The sequence below is a fragment of the Ambystoma mexicanum genome, chromosome 2p (genome assembly GCF_040938575.1).
Source record: "Ambystoma mexicanum isolate Mex_15411 chromosome 2p, UKY_AmexF1_1, whole genome shotgun sequence".
Taxonomy (NCBI): Eukaryota; Metazoa; Chordata; class Amphibia; order Caudata; family Ambystomatidae; genus Ambystoma; species Ambystoma mexicanum.
Window position 1 is genome coordinate 26,772,776 of NC_090923.1, and position 20,092 is coordinate 26,792,867.

The 20,092-nt window shown below is 49.0% G+C and overlaps 1 protein-coding gene across 1 annotated transcript in view; it reads right to left on the reverse strand.

Moving 5' to 3' along the window:
- The window catches only part of STAB1 (stabilin 1), a 1,160,316-nt gene that overhangs the window by 951,259 nt on the left and 188,965 nt on the right, over positions 1–20,092 (reverse strand). The window contains exons 5-7 of the mRNA XM_069643183.1: positions 17,897–17,966; positions 5,087–5,182; positions 2,535–2,654 (exon numbers count right to left, since the gene is read on the reverse strand). Coding sequence (XP_069499284.1) covers positions 2,535–2,654; positions 5,087–5,182; positions 17,897–17,966 — 286 coding nt within the window. The remainder of the gene's footprint in view (positions 1–2,534; positions 2,655–5,086; positions 5,183–17,896; positions 17,967–20,092) is intronic.

Below are 20,092 nucleotides of genomic sequence, written 5' to 3' on the forward strand. Positions count from 1 at the left end.
GTGTATTCTGTCTGCAATACTACGTTCAATACTAAAGAAATAACATGTATGTACTATGTCTGGAATGCTACATTCCATACTAAAGAAAGAACATGTGTGCACTCTGTCTGTAATGCTATGTTCAAAACTAAAGAAAGAACATGTATGTACTATGTCTGAAAGCTACACTCCATGCTAAAGAAATAACATGTGTGTACTCTGTATGTAATGCTACGTTCAATACTAAAGAAATAACATGTATGTACTATGTCTGGAATGCTGCGTTGCATACTAAAGAAATAACAGGTATTTACTATATATGGAATGATACTTTCCATACTAAAGAAATAACGTGTGTACTCTGTCTGTAACACTACGTTCAATACTCAAGAAATAACATGAATGTACTCTGGAATGCTGCGTTCCGTACTAAAGAAATAACATGGATGTACTCTCTCTGGAATGCTATGTTCCATACTAAAGAAATAACACGTGTTTACTCTGTCTGGAATGCTACGTTCCATACTAAAGAAATAACAGATATGTACTCTGTCTGTAATGCTACGTTCAATACTAAAGAAATAACATGTATGCACTATGTCTGGAATTCTACGTTCTATACTAAAGAAATAACATGTGTATACTCTGTAATGCTACGTTCAATACTAAAGAAATAACATGAATGTACTCTGTCTGGAATGCTGCGTTCCGTACTAAAGAAATAACATGAATGTACTCTGTCTGGAATGCTGCGTTCCATACTAAAGAAATAACATCCATGTACTATGTCTGTAATGGTATGTTCAATACTAAAGAAATCATGTATGTACTATGTCTGTAATGCTATGTTCCATATTAAAGAAATAACATGTGTGTACTATGTCTGTAATGCTACGTTCCATACTAAAGAAATAACATGTGTGTACTCTGTAATGCTACGTTTAATACTCAAGAAATAACATGTATGTATTATACTGGAATGCTAGGTTCCACACTAAAGAAATAACATGTGTGTACTCTGTAATGATACGTTCAATACTAAAGAAATAACATGTATGTACTCAGTCTGGAATGTTATGCTCCAAACTAAAGAAATAACATGTATGTACTCAGTCTGGAATTTGACACTCCATACTAAAGAAAAACATGTGTGTACTCTGTCTGTAATGCTATGTTCCATACTAAAGAAATAACGTGTGTACTCTGTAATGCTATGTTCAATACTAAAGAAATAACATGTGTGTGCTCTGTAATGATACGTTGAATACTAAAGAAATAACATGTATGTACTCAGTCTGGAATGTTATGCTCCAAACTAAAGAAATAACATGTATGTACTCAGTCTGGAATTTTACACTCCATACTAAAGAAAAAACATGTGTGTACTCTGTCTGTAATGCTATTTTCCATACTAAAGAAATAACGTGTGTACTCTGTAATGCTATGTTCAATACTAAAGAAATAACATGTATATACTCAGTCTGGAATTTTACGCTCCATACTAAAGAAATAACATGTGTGTGCTATGTCTGTAATGCTAGGTTCAATACTCAAGAAATAACATGTATGTACTATACTGGAATGCTAGGTTCCACAATAAAGAAATAACATGTGTGTACTCTGTCTGTAATGCTATGTTCCATACTAAAGAAATAACATGTGTGTACTCTGTAATGCTATGTTCATACTAAAGAAATAACATGTGTGTGCTCTGTCTGTAATACTAGGTTCAATACTACAGAAATAACATGTATGTACTATATATGGAATTCTACGTTCCATACTAAAGAAATAACATGTGTGTACTCTGTAATGTTACTTCAGTACTAAAGAAATAACATGTATGTACTCTGTCTGGATGCTGACAGGTCACACCTTTGACCGGCCAGACATGGAATGTCCTGGTTCAGCGAGGTACCCCGGGAGAAGGGGACATTGTCCTGTTGGCTACATTTAAAAGCAATACGGGCCTTCCAGGGGAATCCTGTGATTTTAAACTTCCCATTCAATAGAGGAGCTCTAGGCCGTGTTAACACATTGTGAAACTTGAAAATGCAAGAAATCTACTTCTCTCGCCCCCTGAAGCACAAAGCTGTAAACATTGCTTGGTAACAGCGGCTCTCTGGAGGGCAGTGCTTACTTTCTCAGGCTGAAATGATGAACCCAGACTGCTGTTCTAATCACCATTGTTTTATTTCCTTCCTCTCTTGCATGTGTGCCCATGAATTCTGATTTGCTGAATGATTGCTTGTGCCTTTCTCATATCCTTATGGATGTTTTCAGGTTTTCAGTAATTGTGATAACTCATGAGCACATTGGGCGATGCACAACAGCCAATGTGTGTGTCTCCCAATGTGCTCATGAGTCTTAGTCGTGCCTTGCTGTGTGTGCGTGTCATGGTGCTGTGATGTAGGGGGGGTGCAAAGTGTGATCTGAACTCACTAGCTGGGGGCGCAGCCTGAATGCGTCATTAGGAGCGGTCCCCAAAGGAGGCAGCACAAAAGCACCCTACAGCAGACGCATACAGAATACAAGGTCAGGGTGGGGAGTCTCACGAGAGCAGGTGGTGCCATTCTTGGAGAACCCAGGCATGCATTCACAGGTCAGCCTTCCGTCTGGAGGGTCCTTGCAGTGGGTGTTCTCTCCACAGTTCAAGGCTTTACAGGAGGGCGATTCTGGAATAAGAGAACGAGGAATCAGGATAATGGGAGACACAAGAAAGTGGCCCTCAAGTCCTCCCCGTCTTCAACAGCACTGGTGATTAGACTCAGTTACATCAAGCACCCAAAGACAACATCAAATGCTAGGAAAGAAGCAGTGAACTGTGAGTCCCCACCACTGCTCCTGAAGGAGAAACCCGCCATGCTAACATAAGAACCCGCCTTCAGCCCTCATCTGGGAATCAATGGAAGCTGACCGACCCGTGTCGATCTCTGCACCCTCCCAACTCACCGACCCGTGTTGATCTCTGCACCCTCACAACTCACCGACCCGTGCCGATCTCTACACCCTCCCAACTCACTGACCCATGCAATCTCTACACCCTCCCAACTCACTGACCCGTGCCGATCGCTACACCCTTCCAACTCACTGACCCATGCCGATCTCGACACCCTTCCAACTCACTGACCCATGCCGATCTCTACACCGTCCCAACTCACTGACCCATGCAATCTCTATACCCTCCCAACTCACTGACCCACGCAATCTCTACACCCTGCCAACTCACTGATCTGTGCCGATCTCTACACCCTGCCAACTCACTGACCCGTACCGATCTCTACACCCTCCCAACTCACTGACCCGTACCGATCTCTACACCGTCCCAATTCACTGACCCGTGCCGATCTATACACCCTCCCAACTCACTGACCCATGCCGATCTCTACACCCTCCCAACTCACTGACCCGTGCCGATCTCTACACCCTCCCAACTTGCTGACCTGTGCCAATCTCTACACCCTCTCAACTCACTGACCCGTGCAATCTCTATACCCTCCCAACTCAAAGACCCGAGCCGATCTCTACACCCTCCCAACTCAGTGACCCAAGCAATCTCTACATCCTTCCAACTCACTGACCCGTGCCGATCTCTACACCCTCCCAACTCACTGACCCATGTCAATCTCTACATCCTCTCAACTCACTGACCTGTGTCGATCTCTACACCCTCCCAACTCAATGACCCGTGCAATCTCTACACCCTCCCAACTCACTGACCTGTACAATCTCTACACCCTTCCACCTCATGGACCCGTGCAATCTCTACTCCCTCCCAACTCACCGACCTGTGTCGATCTCTACACCCTCCCAACTCACTGACCCGTGCAATCTCTACACCCTCACAACTCACGGACCCGTGCAATCTCTACACCGTCCCAACTCACTGACCCGTGCAATCTCTACACCCTCCCAACTCACTGACCCGTGCAATATCGACACCCTCCCAACTCACTGACCTGTGCAATCTCTACACCCTCCCAACTCACTGACCCGTGCAATCTCTACAACCTCCCAACTCACTGACCCGTGCAATATTGACACCCTCTCAACTCACTGACCTGTGCAATCTCTACTCCCTCCCAACTCACTGACCCGTGCAATCTCTACACCCTGCCATCTCACTGACCCGTGCCGATCTCTACACCCTCGCGCTGCACCTTCACCATGTTCTTTAATCCCAGGGTCAATGGTCCAGCTCGGCCGCTTCTGAAAGCTTGCCTTAGAAATACACCCCTGGAAAATACAAACAGACTAAGGGAATTTTCATGACCAAGAGGCCTGGACTCAGAGACCTGAGTGGACGGTCAGTGGGACCTAGAACGCGACAGGGCTCCCTTGGACTGGTCTTGGATAGTCTCTTTCAGACGTGACGCACGGATCGCAGGGCCTATCTTGCCCGGCAGAGATGGAGTGAGAGCGAATCCTATGCCATGACAACCTTCTGGTATTGGCATAGCCCCAGGTGGGCAAGAGTGAGCATTAACGGCAGGGTGCTAGTAAACTGCAAGGGGTGTCTATTAAACACATTAATCCCAAAAATTCATAAACTGCAATGGCAGCTGGGATTGTGCGGATATCACTGAAACATGTGTGTTATGAAGCACACGTGATGCACCAAAACAATCCCTACCAGAACTTCAAATAATCTGCAGCACCCTGGAGAAAATCCCTGGAAATCCACTATGTGATCAGAAATGGATCCCACTGGCTCTCTGTCGGGCCTCACATATGGGACCTGCAGCTCGTGCTTCAGAAGTAAATGTAAATTCACCCCCTAGCGGCCACCTCTAAACACAAACACCTCCTCGCTCTCGGTTCCTTTGCACCTGACCCAGGAACAGGAAGCAGGCTTGCATCCTGTGTGCTCACCTTTAAAACCAGCACTCGGAACCATCCTCCCCTGCTAGAAAGCCTGGAAAAGCACTCCCGTTGCCCTAACCCTGTCTTCCATGCCAGCTGAGATCACTAACTGTCACCATTAATTCAACTAGGCAGCGTGTGCCATATACATGCAAAGTTCATTCACTCATGCGTTCATTCACTGAGCATCATCTCCCATGGAAAGACACTTCCTGGGCCCCATTCACGACCTGTGCCCACTTACCTTCATCACACTTCAGCCCAGTATACCCAGCCTGGCAAATGCAGCTCCCATCGCCCGAGACACCCGCTTGGCAGACACCAAATGTACAGTCACATGCTGAAAAGAAACAGACACAGTGCCAAGTCAGGTGCACAGAAAAGCGACAGAGGTGTACTGACAGTGTGCATTCATGTGACAGACCAAGGCGACAGATAGATACAACACTAAGAGGTCACGGGACAGACCAAGGCGAGAGAGCGGTACAACACTAAGAGGTCACAGGACAAAGGCGACAGAGTGGTACAACACTAAGAGGTCACGTGACAAAGGCGACAGAGTGGTAAAACACTAAGAGGTCAGGGGACAAAGGCGAAAGAGCGGTACAACACTAAGAGGTCACAGGACAAACCAAAGCGACAGAGCTTTACAATGCTAAGTGGTCATGGGACAGACCAAGGCGACAGAGTGGTACAACACTAAGAGGTCATGGGACAGACAAGGGCAATAGAGCGGTACAACACTAAGCGGTCACGGGACAGACAAAGGCGACAGAGCGGTACAACACTAAGAGGTCACGGGACAAAGGCAACAGAGCGGTACAACACTAAGAGGTCACGGGACAGACCAAGGCGACCAAGCGATATAACACTAAGAGGTCACGTGAGAAAGGCGACAGAGCGGTAAAACACTAACAGGTCACAGGACAAAGGCGACAGATCGATATGACAATAAGAGGGCACAGGACCAAGGCGACAGCGGTACAACACTAAGAGGTCATGGGAAAGACCAAGACGACAGATCGATACAACACTAAGAGGTCAAGTGACAAAGGCGACAGAACGGTAGAACACTAAGAGGTCACGGGACAAAGGCGACAGAGCGGTACAACACTAAGAGGTCATGTGACAAAGGCGACAGAGCGGTAAAACACTAAGAGGTCACAGGACAAAGGCGACAGAGCGGTACAACACTAAGAGGTCACGTGACAAAGGAGACAGAGCAGTAAAACACTAAGAGGTCAGGGGACAAAGGCGAAAGAGCGGTACAACACTAAGAGGTCATGGGTCAAAGGCAACAGAGCAGTAAAACACTAAGAGGACACGGGACAAACCAAGGCGACAGAGCTTTACAATGCTAAGTGGTCACGGGACAGACCAAGGCGACAGAGTGGTACAACACTAAGAGGTCATGGGACAGACAAGGGCGATAGAGCGGTACAACACTAAGTGGTCACGGGACAGACAAAGGCGACAGAGCGGTACAACACTAAGAGGTCACGGGACAAAGGCAACAGAGCGGTACAACACTAAGAGGTCACGGGACAGACCAAGGCGACCAAGCGATACAACACTAAGAGGTGACGTGAGAAAGGCGACAGAGCGGTACAACACTAAGAGGTCACGGGACAAAGGCAACAGATCGATATGACAATAAGAGGGCACAGGACCAAGGAGACAGCAGTACAACACTAAGAGGTCATGGGAAAGACCAAGATGACAGATCGATACAACACTAAGAGCTCAAGTGACAAAGGCGACAGAACGGTACAACACTAAGAGGTCACGGGACAAAGGCGACAGAGCGGTACAACACTAAGAGGTCATGTGACAAAGGCGACAGAGCGGTAAAACACTAAGAGGTCAGGGGACAAAGGCGAAAGAGTGGTACAACACTAAGAGGTCACGAGACAGACCAAGGCGACAGAGCTTTACAACGCTAAGAGGTCACGGGACAGACAAAGGCGACAGAGTGGTACAACACTAAGAGGTCACGGGACAGACAAAGGGGATAGAGCTGTACAACACTAAGGTCACGGGACAAAGGCGACAGAGCGGTACAACACTAAGAGGTCACAGGACAGGCAAAGGCGACAGATCGATACAGCACTAAGAGGTCAAGGAACAAAGGCAACAGAGCGGTACAACGCTAAGAGGTCACAGGACAGACCAAGGCGACCGAGCAGTACACCACTAAGAGGTCACGTGACAAAGGTGACAGAGCGGTACAACACTAAGAGGTCACGGGACACAGGCGACAGATCGATATGACAATAAGCGGTCACGGGACAAAGGTGATAGAGCGGTACAACACTAAGAGGTCACTGGATAGACCAAGGCGACAGAGCGGTACAACACAAAGAGGTCACGGGACAAAGGCGACAGATCGATACAACACTAAGCGGTCACGGGACAAAGGTGATAGAGCGGTACAACACTAAGAGGTCACGGGAAAGACCAAGACGACAGATCGATACAACACTAAGAGGTCACGTGACAAAGGCGACAGAACGGTATAACACTAAGAGGTCACAGGAAAGACCAAGGCGACCGAGCGGTACAACTCTAAGAGGTCACGTGACAAAGGTGGCAGAGCGGTACTACACTAAGAGGTCACAGAACAAAGACAACAGAGCGGTACAACACTAAGAGGTCACGGGACAGACAAAGGTGACAGAGCCTTACAACACTAAGAGGTCATGGGACAGACAAAGGCGACAGATCGGTATGACAATAAGAGGTCACAGAACAAAGACGACAGAGCGGTACAACACTAAGAGGTCACGGGATAGACCAAGGCGACAGAGCGGTACAACACTAAGAGGTCACGGGACAAATGCGACAGATCGATACAACACTAAGCGGTCACGGGACAAAGGTGATAGAGTGGTACAACACTAAGAGGTCACGGGAAAGACCAAGACGACAGATCGATACAACACTAAGAGGTCACGTGACAAAGGCGACAGAACGGTATAACACTAAGAGGTCACAGGAAAGACCAAGGCAACTGAGCGGTACAACACTAAGAGGTCACGTGACAAAGGCGGCAGAGCGGTACAACACTAAGAGGTCACAGAACAAAGACAACAGAGCAGTACAACACTAAGAGGTCACGGGACAGACAAAGGTGACAGAGCTTTACAACACTAAGAGGTCACGGGACAGACAAAGGGGACAGAGCGGTACAACACTAAGAGATCACGGGACAGACAAAGGTGACCGAGCGGTACAACACTAAGAGGTCACGGGACAGACAAAGGCGACAGAGTGGTACAACACTAAGAGGTCACAGGACAGACAAAGGCGACAGAGCGGTACAACACTAAGAGGCCACGGGACAAAGGTGACCAAGCGGTACAACACTAAGAGGTCACAGGACAGACAAAGGCGACAGAGCGGTACAACACTAAGAGGTTGCATGACAAAGGCGACGGAGCGGTAAAACACTAAGAGGTCGCAGGACAAAGGCGACAGAGCGGTACCACACTAAGGGGTCACAGGACAGACAAAGGCGACAGAGCGGTACAACACTAAGAGGTCAATGGACAGACAAAGGTGACAGAGCGGTACAACACTAAGAGGTCACAGGACAGACAAAGGCGACAGAGCGGTACAACACTAAGAGGTCACAGGACAAAGGCGACAGAGCGGTACCACACTAAGGGGTCACAGGACAGACAAAGGCGACAGAGCGGTACAAAACTAAGAGGTCAATGGACAGACAAAGGCGACAGAGCGGTACAACACTAAGAGGTCAATGGACAGACAAAGGTGACAGAGCGGTACAACACTAAGAGGTCACAGGACAGACAAAGGTGACAGAGTGGTACAACACTAAAAGGTCATGGGATAAAGGTGATGGAGCGGTACAACACTAAGAGGTCGCAGACAAAAGTGGCAGAGCGGTACAACACTAAGAGATCACCGGACACACAAACGCGACAGAGCGGTACAACACTAAGAGGTCACAGGACAGACAAAGGCGACAGAGCGGTACAACACTAAGAGGTCACAGGACAGACAGAGGCGACAGAGCGGTACAGCACTAAGAGGTCACAGAACAGAACAAAGTGACAGGGCAGTACAAAACTAAGGGTAAAACAGGAGAGACCAAGGCGACAGAGGGGCACACCACTAAGAGGTCACGGGACAGACAAAGGTGACAGATCGATAGAACACTAAGAGGTCATGGGACAAAGGCAACAAAGCGGCACAACACTAAGACGTCACAGGCGAGAGAGAGGTACAACACTAAGAGGTCATGGAACAGACAAAGGCGACAGATCGATGCAAAACTAAAAGGTCGCAGAACAAAGGCGACAGAGCGGTAGAACACTAAGAGGTCACAGGACAAAGGCGACAGAGCGGTAGAACACTAAGAGGTCACAGGACAAAGGCGACAGAGCGGTACAGCACTAAGAGGTCACAGAACAGGACAAGGTGACAGGGCAGTACAAAACTAAGGGTAAAACAGGAGAGACCAAGGCGACAGAGGGGCACACCACTAAGAGGTCACGGGACAGACAAAGGTGACAGATCGATAGAACACTAAGAGGTCATGGGACAAAGGCAACAAAGCGGCACAACACTAAGACGTCACAGGCGAGAGAGAGGTACAACACTAAGAGGTCATGGAACAGACAAAGGCGACAGATCGATGCACAACTAAAAGGTCGCAGAACAAAGGCGACAGAGCGGTAGAACACTAAGAGGTCACAGGACAAAGGCAACAGAGCGGTACAACACTAAGAGGTTGCAGGACAAAGGCGATAGAGCGGTACAACACTAAGAGGTCACAGGCGACAGAGCGGTACAACACTAAGAGGACACAGGTGACAGAGCGGTACAACACTAAGAGGACACAGGTGACAGAGCGGTACAACACTAAGAGGTTGCAGAAAAAAGGCGGCAGAGCAGTACAACACTAAGAGGTCACGGGACAGACCAAGGCGACAGAGCGGTACAACACTAAGAGGTCACGGGACAAAGACGACAGAGCGGTACAACACTAAGAGGTCAAGGGACAGACCAAGGCGACAGAGCGGTACAACACTAAGAGGTCATGGGACAAAGGCGACAGAGCGGTACAACACTAAGAGGTCAATGGACGGACAAAGGCGACAGAGCGGTACAACACTAAGAGGTCAGGGGACAGACAAAGGTGACAGAGTGGTAGTACACTAAGAGGTTGCAGGACGAAGGTGACAGAGCGGTACAACACTAAGAGGTTTCTGGACAGACAAAGGCGACAGAGTGGTAACCCACTAAGAGGTCGCAGGACGAAGGTGACAGAGCGGTACAACACTAAGAGGTCATGGGACAGACAAAGGCGACAGAGCGGTACAACACTAAGAGGTCACTGGACAAAGGCGACAGAGCAGTACAACACTAAGAGGTCACAGGATACACAAAGGCGACATAGTGGTAACACACTAAGAGGTCACGGGACAGACAAAGGCGACAGAGCGGTAACACACTAAGAGGTTAGGCGACAGAGCGGTAGAACACTAAGAGGTCACAGGACAAAGGCGACAGAGCGGTACAACACTAAGTGGTTGCAGGACAAAGGCGACAGAGCAGTACAACAATAAGAGGGTGCAGAACAAAGGCGACAGAGCGGTACAACACTAAGAGGTCACAGGACAGACAGAGGCGACAGAGCGGTACCACGCTAAGGGGTCACAGGACAGACAAAGGTCAGAGTGGTACAACACTAAGAGGTCACAGGACAGACAGAGGCGACAGAGCGGTACCACACTAAGGGGTCACAGGACAGACAAAGGCGACAGAGCGGTACAACACTAAGAGGTCACTGGACAAAGGCGACAGAGCAGTACAACACTAAGAGGTCACAGGATACACAAAGGCGACAGAGTGGTAACACACTAAGAGGTCACGGGACAGACAAAGGCGACAGAGCGGTAACACACTAAGAGGTTAGGCGACAGAGCGGTAGAACACTAAGAGGTCACAGGACAAAGGCGACAGAGCGGTACAACACTAAGAGGTTGCAGGACAAAGGCGACAGAGCAGTACAACAATAAGAGGGTGCAGAACAAAGGCGACAGAGCGGTACAACACTAAGAGGTCACAGGACAGACAGAGGCGACAGAGCGGTACCACACTAAGGGGTCACAGGACAGACAAAGGTCAGAGTGGTACAACACTAAGAGGTCACAGTACAGACAGAGGCGACAGAGCGGTACCACACTAAGGGGTCACAGGACAGACAAAGGTGACAGAGTGGTACAACACTAAGAGGTCACGGGACACAAAAGGCGACAGAGTGGTAACACACTAAGAGGTCATGAGACAGACATAGGCAATAGAGTGATACAACACTAAGTGGTCACGGGACAAAGGTGACAGAACGGTACAACACTAAGAGGTCATGGGACAAAGGCGATAGAGCGGTACAACAATAAGAGGTCCCGGGACAAAGGCGACAGAGCGGTACAACACTAAGAGGTCACAGGACAAAGGCGACAGAGCGGTACAACACTAAGAGGTCACAGGACAAAGGTGACAGAGCGGTACAACACTAAGAGGTCACAGGACAAAGGCGACAGAGCGGTACAACACTAAGAGGTTGCAGGACAAAGGCGACAGAGCAGTACAACAATAAGAGGTTGCAGAACAAAGACGACAGCGCGGCACAACACTAAGAGGTCACGGGACAGACCAAGGGGACAGGGCAGTACAAAACTAAGGGTAAAACAGGAGAGACCAAGGCGACAGAGGGGCACACCACTAAGAGGTCACGGGACAGACAAAGGTGACAGATCGATAGAACACGAAGAGGTCATGGGACAAAGGGAACAGAGTGGCACAACACTAAGACGTCACAGGCGAGAGAGAGGTACAACACTAAGAGGTCATGGAACAGACAAAGGCGACAGATCGATGCAAAACTAAAAGGTCGCAGAACAAAGGTGATAGAGCGGTACAACACTAAGAGGTCACGGGACAAAGGCGACAGAGCGGTACAACAATAAGAGATTGCAGAACAAAGGCGACAGAGTGGTACCTCACTAAGAGGTCACGGGACACACAAAGGCAACAGAGCAGTAACACACTAAGAGGTTAGGCGACAGAGCGGTAGAACACTAAGAGGTCACAGGACAAAAGCGACAGAGCGGTACAACACTAAGAGGTTGCAGGACAAAGGCGATAGAGCGGTACAACACTAAGAGGTCACAGGCGACAGAGCGGTACAACTCTAAGAGGGCACAGGTGACAGAGCGGTACAACACTAAGAGGTTGCAGAACAAAGGCGGTAGAGCAGTACAACACTAAGAGGTCACGGGACAGACCAAGGCGACAGAGCGGTACAACACTAAGAGGTCACGGGACAGACCAAGGCGACAGAGCGGTACAACAATAAGAGGTCACAGAACAAAAGAAGGCAACAGAGCGGTACAACACTAAGAGGTCACAGGACAGACAAAGGCGACAGAGCAGTACAACAATAAGAGGTTGCAGAACAAAGGCGACAGAGCGGTATAACACTAAGACGTCACAGAACAGAACAAGGTGACAGAGCAGTACAACACTAAGAGGTCACGGGACAAAGGTGACAGAGTGGTACAACAATAAGAGGTCACAGAACAGAACAAGGTGACAGGGCAGTACAACACTAAGAGGTCACAGAACAGAACAAGGTGACAGGGCAGTACAACACTAAGGGTACAACAGGACAGACCAAGGCGACAGAGGGGCACACCACTAAGAGGTCACGGGACAGACAAAGGTGAAAGATCGATACAACACTAAGAGGTCATGGGACAAAGGCAACAGAGCGGTACAGCACTAAGACGTCACAGGCGAGAGAGAGGTACAACCCTAAGAGGTCATGGAACAGACAAAGGTGCCAGATCGATGCAACACTAAAAGGTCGCAGAACAAAGGCGACAGAGCGGTACAACACTAAGAGGTCACGGGACACACAAAGGCAACAGAGCGGTAACACACTAAGAGGTTAGGCGACAGAGCGGTAGAACACTAAAAGGTCACAGGACAAAGGCGACAGAGCGGTACAACACTAAGAGGTTGCAGGACAAAGGCGATAGAGCGGTACAACACTAAGACGTCACAGAACAGAACAAGGTGACAGAGCAGTACAACAATAAGAGGTCACAGGACAGACCAAGGGGACAGAGCGGTACAACACTAAGAGGTCACGGGACAAAGGCGACAGAGCGGTACAGCACTAAGAGGTCACAGAACAGAACAAGGTGACAGGGCAGTACAAAACTAAGGGTAAAACAGGAGAGACCAAGGCGACAGAGGGGCACACCACTAAGAGGTCACGGGACAGACAAAGGTGACAGATCGATAGAACACTAAGAGGTCATGGGACAAAGGCAACAAAGCGGCACAACACTAAGACGTCACAGGCGAGAGAGAGGTACAACACTAAGAGGTCATGGAACAGACAAAGGCGACAGATCGATGCAAAACTAAAAGGTCGCAGAACAAAGGCGACAGAGCGGTAGAACACTAAGAGGTCACAGGACAAAGGCGACAGAGCGGTAGAACACTAACAGGTCACAGGACAAAGGCGACAGAGCGGTACAGCACTAAGAGGTCACAGAACAGAACAAGGTGACAGGGCAGTACAAAACTAAGGGTAAAACAGGAGAGACCAAGGCGACAGAGGGGCACACCACTAAGAGGTCACGGGACAGACAAAGGTGACAGATCGATAGAACACTAAGAGGTCATGGGACAAAGGCAACAAAGCGGCACAACACTAAGACGTCACAGGCGAGAGAGAGCTACAACACTAAGAGGTCATGGAACAGACAAAGGCGACAGATCGATGCACAACTAAAAGGTCGCAGAACAAAGGCGACAGAGCGGTAGAACACTAAGAGGTCACAGGACAAAGGCAACAGAGCGGTACAACACTAAGATGTTGCAGGACAAAGGCGATAGAGCGGTACAACACTAAGAGGTCACAGGCGACAGAGCGGTACAACACTAAGAGGACACAGGTGACAGAGCGGTACAACACTAAGAGGACACAGGTGACAGAGCGGTACAACACTAAGAGGTTGCAGAAAAAAGGCGGCAGAGCAGTACAACACTAAGAGGTCACGGGACAGACCAAGGCGACAGAGCGGTACAACACTAAGAGGTCACGGGACAAAGACGACAGAGCGGTACAACACTAAGAGGTCAAGGGACAGACCAAGGCGACAGAGCGGTACAACACTAAGAGGTCATGGGACAAAGGCGACAGAGCGGTACAACACTAAGAGGTCAATGGACGGACAAAGGCGACAGAGCGGTACAACACTAAGAGGTCAGGGGACAGACAAAGGTGACAGAGTGGTAGTACACTAAGAGGTTGCAGGACGAAGGTGACAGAGCGGTACAACACTAAGAGGTTTCTGGACAGACAAAGGCGACAGAGTGGTAACCCACTAAGAGGTCGCAGGACGAAGGTGACAGAGCGGTACAACACTAAGAGGTCATGGGACAGACAAAGGCGACAGAGCGGTACAACACTAAGAGGTCACTGGACAAAGGCGACAGAGCAGTACAACACTAAGAGGTCACAGGATACACAAAGGCGACAGAGTGGTAACACACTAAGAGGTCACGGGACAGACAAAGGCGACAGAGCGGTAACACACTAAGAGGTTAGGCGACAGAGCGGTAGAACACTAAGAGGTCACAGGACAAAGGCGACAGAGCGGTACAACACTAAGAGGTTGCAGGACAAAGGCGACAGAGCAGTACAACAATAAGAGGGTGCAGAACAAAGGCGACAGAGCGGTACAACACTAAGAGGTCACAGGACAGACAGAGGCGACAGAGCGGTACCACACTAAGGGGTCACAGGACAGACAAAGGTCAGAGTGGTACAACACTAAGAGGTCACAGGACAGACAGAGGCGACAGAGCGGTACCACACTAAGGGGTCACAGGACAGACAAAGGTGACAGAGTGGTACAACACTAAGAGGTCACGGGACACAAAAGGCGACAGAGTGGTAACACACTAAGAGGTCATGAGACAGACATAGGTGACAGAGCGGTACAACACTAAGAGGTTTCTGGACAGACAAAGGCGATAGAGTGATACAACACTAAGTGGTCACGGGACAAAGGTGACAGAACGGTACAACACTAAGAGGTCATGGGACAAAGGCGATAGAGCGGTACAACAATAAGAGGTCCCGGGACAAAGGCGACAGAGCGGTACAACAATAAGAGGTCACGGGACAAAGGCGACAGAGCGGTACAACACTAAGACCTCAACATGGTACAGAGACTGCTCTTATCGACTTAAAGGCCCAAATTGACGCACTCAGTGACGAGGGCAAATTAGCCCTCCTCCTCCTACTAGACCTCTCAGCCGCTTTTGACCTGGTGGAGTCCTGTGCAACCACTTGGACTCTGTGGCCCACTTCTCAGAGGAGGCCATAGCCTGGATACAGTCATTCCTTAGCGACAGGACTATGAGAGTGTGCTCCCCCTCAGCGGCAGCAGACCCAATACCCATCACCTGTGGGGTGCCCCAGGGATCCTGTTTCTCGCCAACACTTTACAATATTTTCACAAAGCCACTCTTTGACGATCTTGACAATCTGGGTGTCACCTACACCAACTACGCAGACGATACCCAGATTCTCCTACCACTTACTGGGGATTACGGAAAAGATCTGGCTTTGGTGAATAGAATCTATAGCATCGTGCAGGCATGGATGGCCAACCACGGCCTATGCTTAAACGATGACAAAACAGAGCTCATCATCATGGGCACGGCAGCTCGCATTTCTAACCTTAACCAAAACTACTCAGCATTCATCATCGATGGGAACACTATTAGGGTCGCCAAAGAAGTAAAAACCTTAGGTTTTTACCTTGACTCAACCCTCTCCCTCACCAAACAGGTGAACTCACTGGCCTCATCCATGGCCTACACATGTAAATGAATACGAGCCGGGAAACCTTTCTTATCAGTTGGCAGCTGTCTTATTCTAGCCAGAGCCCTCATCCTATCAAAGTTAGATTATTGTAATTCCCTCTACATAGGGTCTACCAAACAAATAATCAACAGAATACAAGTGCTCCAAAATAATGCACTTAGAGCGGCACTAAGCATCCCGAGAAGAGCACATATCTCAGAAATAAGACAGGAATACAAATGGCTCTCCACCCAGGAAAAAATCAACCTCAAAGCTGCATCCCTCATCCACAAATGCCTAAATAATAAAGCCCCGCGCTACCTAACAGAACGACTCTACAGAAAAAACCCTACTAGACCCACTAGAACAGCTAGTCCCAATGGCCTCCTAGTACCCAAATTCAAACTTACCACCATCGGAGGATCCAGCTTCCCAGTTAAGGCAGCTCAACTGTGGAATTCCCTGCCCTATGCACTTAGAACTGACCAAACGTTCAACAAATTCAGACAGAACACAATAAAATGGCTCGCTGAGAATACTATGTAACATACACTTGCCCATGCACCCACCACATGTCGGTACCTGATGGTGTCTGACTGGCTCCTTGCTGCTACTCCGTAAAGTTAGCTCTATGGTGACTGTTTGGCTACACATCGTCTGTACTTGTTAATGTCTCATCCTGTGGTGCCATGTTCAGTAAATGTATAACTTCTGTAAATGTGTAAATTCTGTAACTAAGCTGTAAACCTACTTGTTCTCATGCGCCCTGCTACCTCAGGGTCCGGTGCGCACAACAAATAAATAAACAAACAAACAAGAGGTCACGGGACAAAGGCGACAGAGTGGTATAACATTAAGAGGTCACGGGACAAAGGCGACAGAGCGGTATAACAGTAAGAGGTCACAGGACAAAGGCGACAGAGCGGTATAACACTAAGAGGTCAAGGGGAAAAAGGCAACAGAGCGGTATAACATTAAGAGGTCACGGGACAAAGGCGACAGAGTGGTATAACAGTAAGAGGTCACAGGACAAAGGCGACAGAGCGGTATAACACTAAGAGGTCAAGGGGAAAAAGTAACAGAACGGTACAACACTAAGAGGTCGCAGCACAAAGGCGACAGAGCGGTATAACAGTAAGAGGTCACGGGACAAAGGCATTAGAATGGTACAACGGTATGAGATGACGTGAGGGAAGAGGCAGCAGTCAAACGGGATGAGTGAAGGGCTAACAGAAAAACGAGGTGGAAGACGGAAGAGAAGAGAAGATGAGAGGATGGAAGACCAAGTAAGGGGATGGCTGGAGGTTTAAAATTAATCTTAACCTCTGGCATTTCTCTGAGCAACCCCCAGACCAGTGAACTCCAGCCTGCCAAACCATTTACTTATTTATGTATGTATTTGTATGGTGCCTTAAGCCCGAAGGTAGACGGGTGCTGTCAAGTAGACATAATCCAGACAGGAGAAAGCACCGAAATGCAGCCACAAGAAATTCTAAAGAAAAGACTTAGTGGACTGGAAGCAGACACACAGAGCAAGAACATTCTTCATAACCCACTGCCAATGATAGGTTAGAAGACACCGGACAAATGTTTGTACAATCTCCATTACTGTGTGAAGACCAATTGTCTAGTTTAATTCTCCTGCAGACTCTCAAATCAGAAGATGTAATCGTCCCAAGCCCCGCCCTCTGACGTAACACAATCAAAGGCGTGGTCCCACCCCAAAAGGGGCAGACCAGCCCAAACTGCTCGGTCACGTGCACTTGCCCTGACAATGTTCCATTCATTACTCCATCCTTTTTATCTCAAAGCGTTCTTATATATGCTGTAGAACAGTTCAATGGATTACAATGTTTGACATTATGGGACCAAATCGATGTGTCTGTGTGCTATCAATAATAGAAGGAAGGCAACAGCTTGAATGGATGAATGAATGTATGAATGGATGAATGGATGAATTAATGGATGAATGGATGAATTAATGGATGCATGAATGAATGAATGAATGCATGAATGAATGAATGAATGAATGAATGAACGAACGAACGAACGAACGAACGAACGAACGAACGAACGAACGAACGAACGAACGAACGAATGAATGAATGGTGGCCTGGCCCATGTTCCACTTACTTGATGCACAGTCTGGACCATAGGCGTTTTCGTCTGCACATTCCTGGCACGCAAAGCCGGCAAACTTCTCCTAAAGACAGGGGTGGAGTGTTAGTGTCAGCAAGCAGCAGCCCCTGACATGCACTTGTAAGGACACGCTCACTACTGCCATTGCTAGGCTCCGCCATGGCTCTACAGAGGCGCCACCAGACTACATATCTGGATGCTTAGCTTTGCATGGGATGCTGAACTCTGAAGTAGTCTTACCACTGCCGCCAAGAGGCGTCCAAGGCCCTCATTTCCATTGGTGCTCGGTGCCGCATGGGTGTGAGGAAAGGGAGAGAGCTCTGTATGTGTCATGTGGTGGGGAGGGGTTGTAGTGACATGCTATGAGGCCAGTGTTTACATGCCTGCAGCCTTTGCAGTGTAGTTTGCCAGGCATGGTTATTTTTTTGCTACCTGGCATTGCACAACAGCAGGGATTGTAGCGGGAGCCTGTCCTAAAGGATTAGAAAAGTACAAATAGCAAGCCACAGACTCTTATTTGATTGGATATTTGTAAGGCGCCTATACAACAAAAGGTGTTTCAAGGCGTCCTAGGGAGGACTGCTTGTATGATATGATATGTTATTTATAACACGCTTAATACCCAGAGCTTTCGAGCCTGTGTTGCTCCATGTCATCTTGCTTCCAATGCAAGCACGTTGGCCCTGAGCTATCCTCCCGATACAATGAAACCTTTCTGGACCTGGTCATGTCTGGCTATAGGCCAGGCCTAATGTGCCACCCACACTAGCAGAAGGCTAGTGTGTCCTGTGTGCTTTATCAGAGTGCTATACTGGCCCCTGTGTGTACTATGCACCAAACACAGGCCATCGCAAAAGACAGTGGGCTGTCTTAGTAGTTAATAACAGGGCTTTCACGTATATGGCTGCTAATGGCCCACCAGCCTGAGCCATGGTAGGACCGAGCAAAGCGAGGAACTCAGCGAGGGATGTGAGCAGTTACCGGTCATGTCCGGCCCCCGCCGGCCGGGAAGGCCATTCATACCCCCGGGTTCATCTGCGGCGTGTATGGGGGTCCTTTTTCCTACTCGGGAGATTCATGTCACTTGCGCAGCCATTCTCCCGAAGGATGAAAAAAAAAAGAAAACCAGATGGGCCACGACTTAAGGAAAAGGGCGACTAAGTCCTTTCTGCATTTCTGTAGCAACGGCCGAAGCGGGAGGTGCGGCGACTGGAGCACAAAGCTCCGGTCCCGGAGGTAAGTGTGGAGCGAGGGAGGGGGTAAGGGAGAGGTTTTGCTTGATTTGGGGGGTTTGGGGCAGGGAGGCTCTGTTGCTTACCCACATAAAAAGAAAATGGTGCCCTCCGGTGAAGGGCAGAGAATGTATATTCTCACATGCTGTTCCAGCCACCTGATTGGTCCAACAGCCCTTCTCCGGGTGTGAATATCCAGAATGAAGAGGCTCTGGAAAGGTTTGCTGCTAGGCTTTCTTCTGATGCCCTGGAGGTGTGTGGGCAAAGAAGCATTATTCCAGCAGCTGCGGGTTAATAAGGATCACACCGATACTACTCTGCACACTACTGGGTCTGTCTGCGCAGGCACGATACTATGTCCAGAATCACACACTACGCAATCTGCGTGCATAGGCAGGATACTACGTCCAGAGCCACACACTCTGCAATCTGCGTGCGTAGGCACGATATTACGTCCAGAGCCACACACTCTGCCGTCTGTGTGCGTAGGCACGATACTACGTCCACATACATGCCAACATTCTGTGACCAAAAATCTGTAGGAATCTTAAAGTTTCAAAAATAGTCAGGTGAGGAGGTAATGATAGGAATAGGCCGCGTCAGCAGCCCATTGTCATTGAATGAGCCCGCCGCCGCGGGTGCATTCAATGACAATGAGGCGCCTGCCACGCCTTCTGCCATCACGCCAGCTCGGGGGAGCCCTTGAAAGACTCGCCCGAGTTGACGTGGTGGGGGGCTAATGGCGCCTTTTGTGAAAGGCACCAGCGACGGAGGGGCGCCATTAGCCCACTGCCGTGGGCGCCTTTTACATCAAAGGCCTGCATGCTGCGCCTTCTCCCGCTATGCCAGCTCGGGGAAGTCCTTGAAAGACTCCCCCGAGCTGGCGTGGTGGGGGGCCAATGGCGCCTTTTGCCATAGGCACCCGCGGTTGAGGGGCGCTTTTAGCCCACCGCTCTGA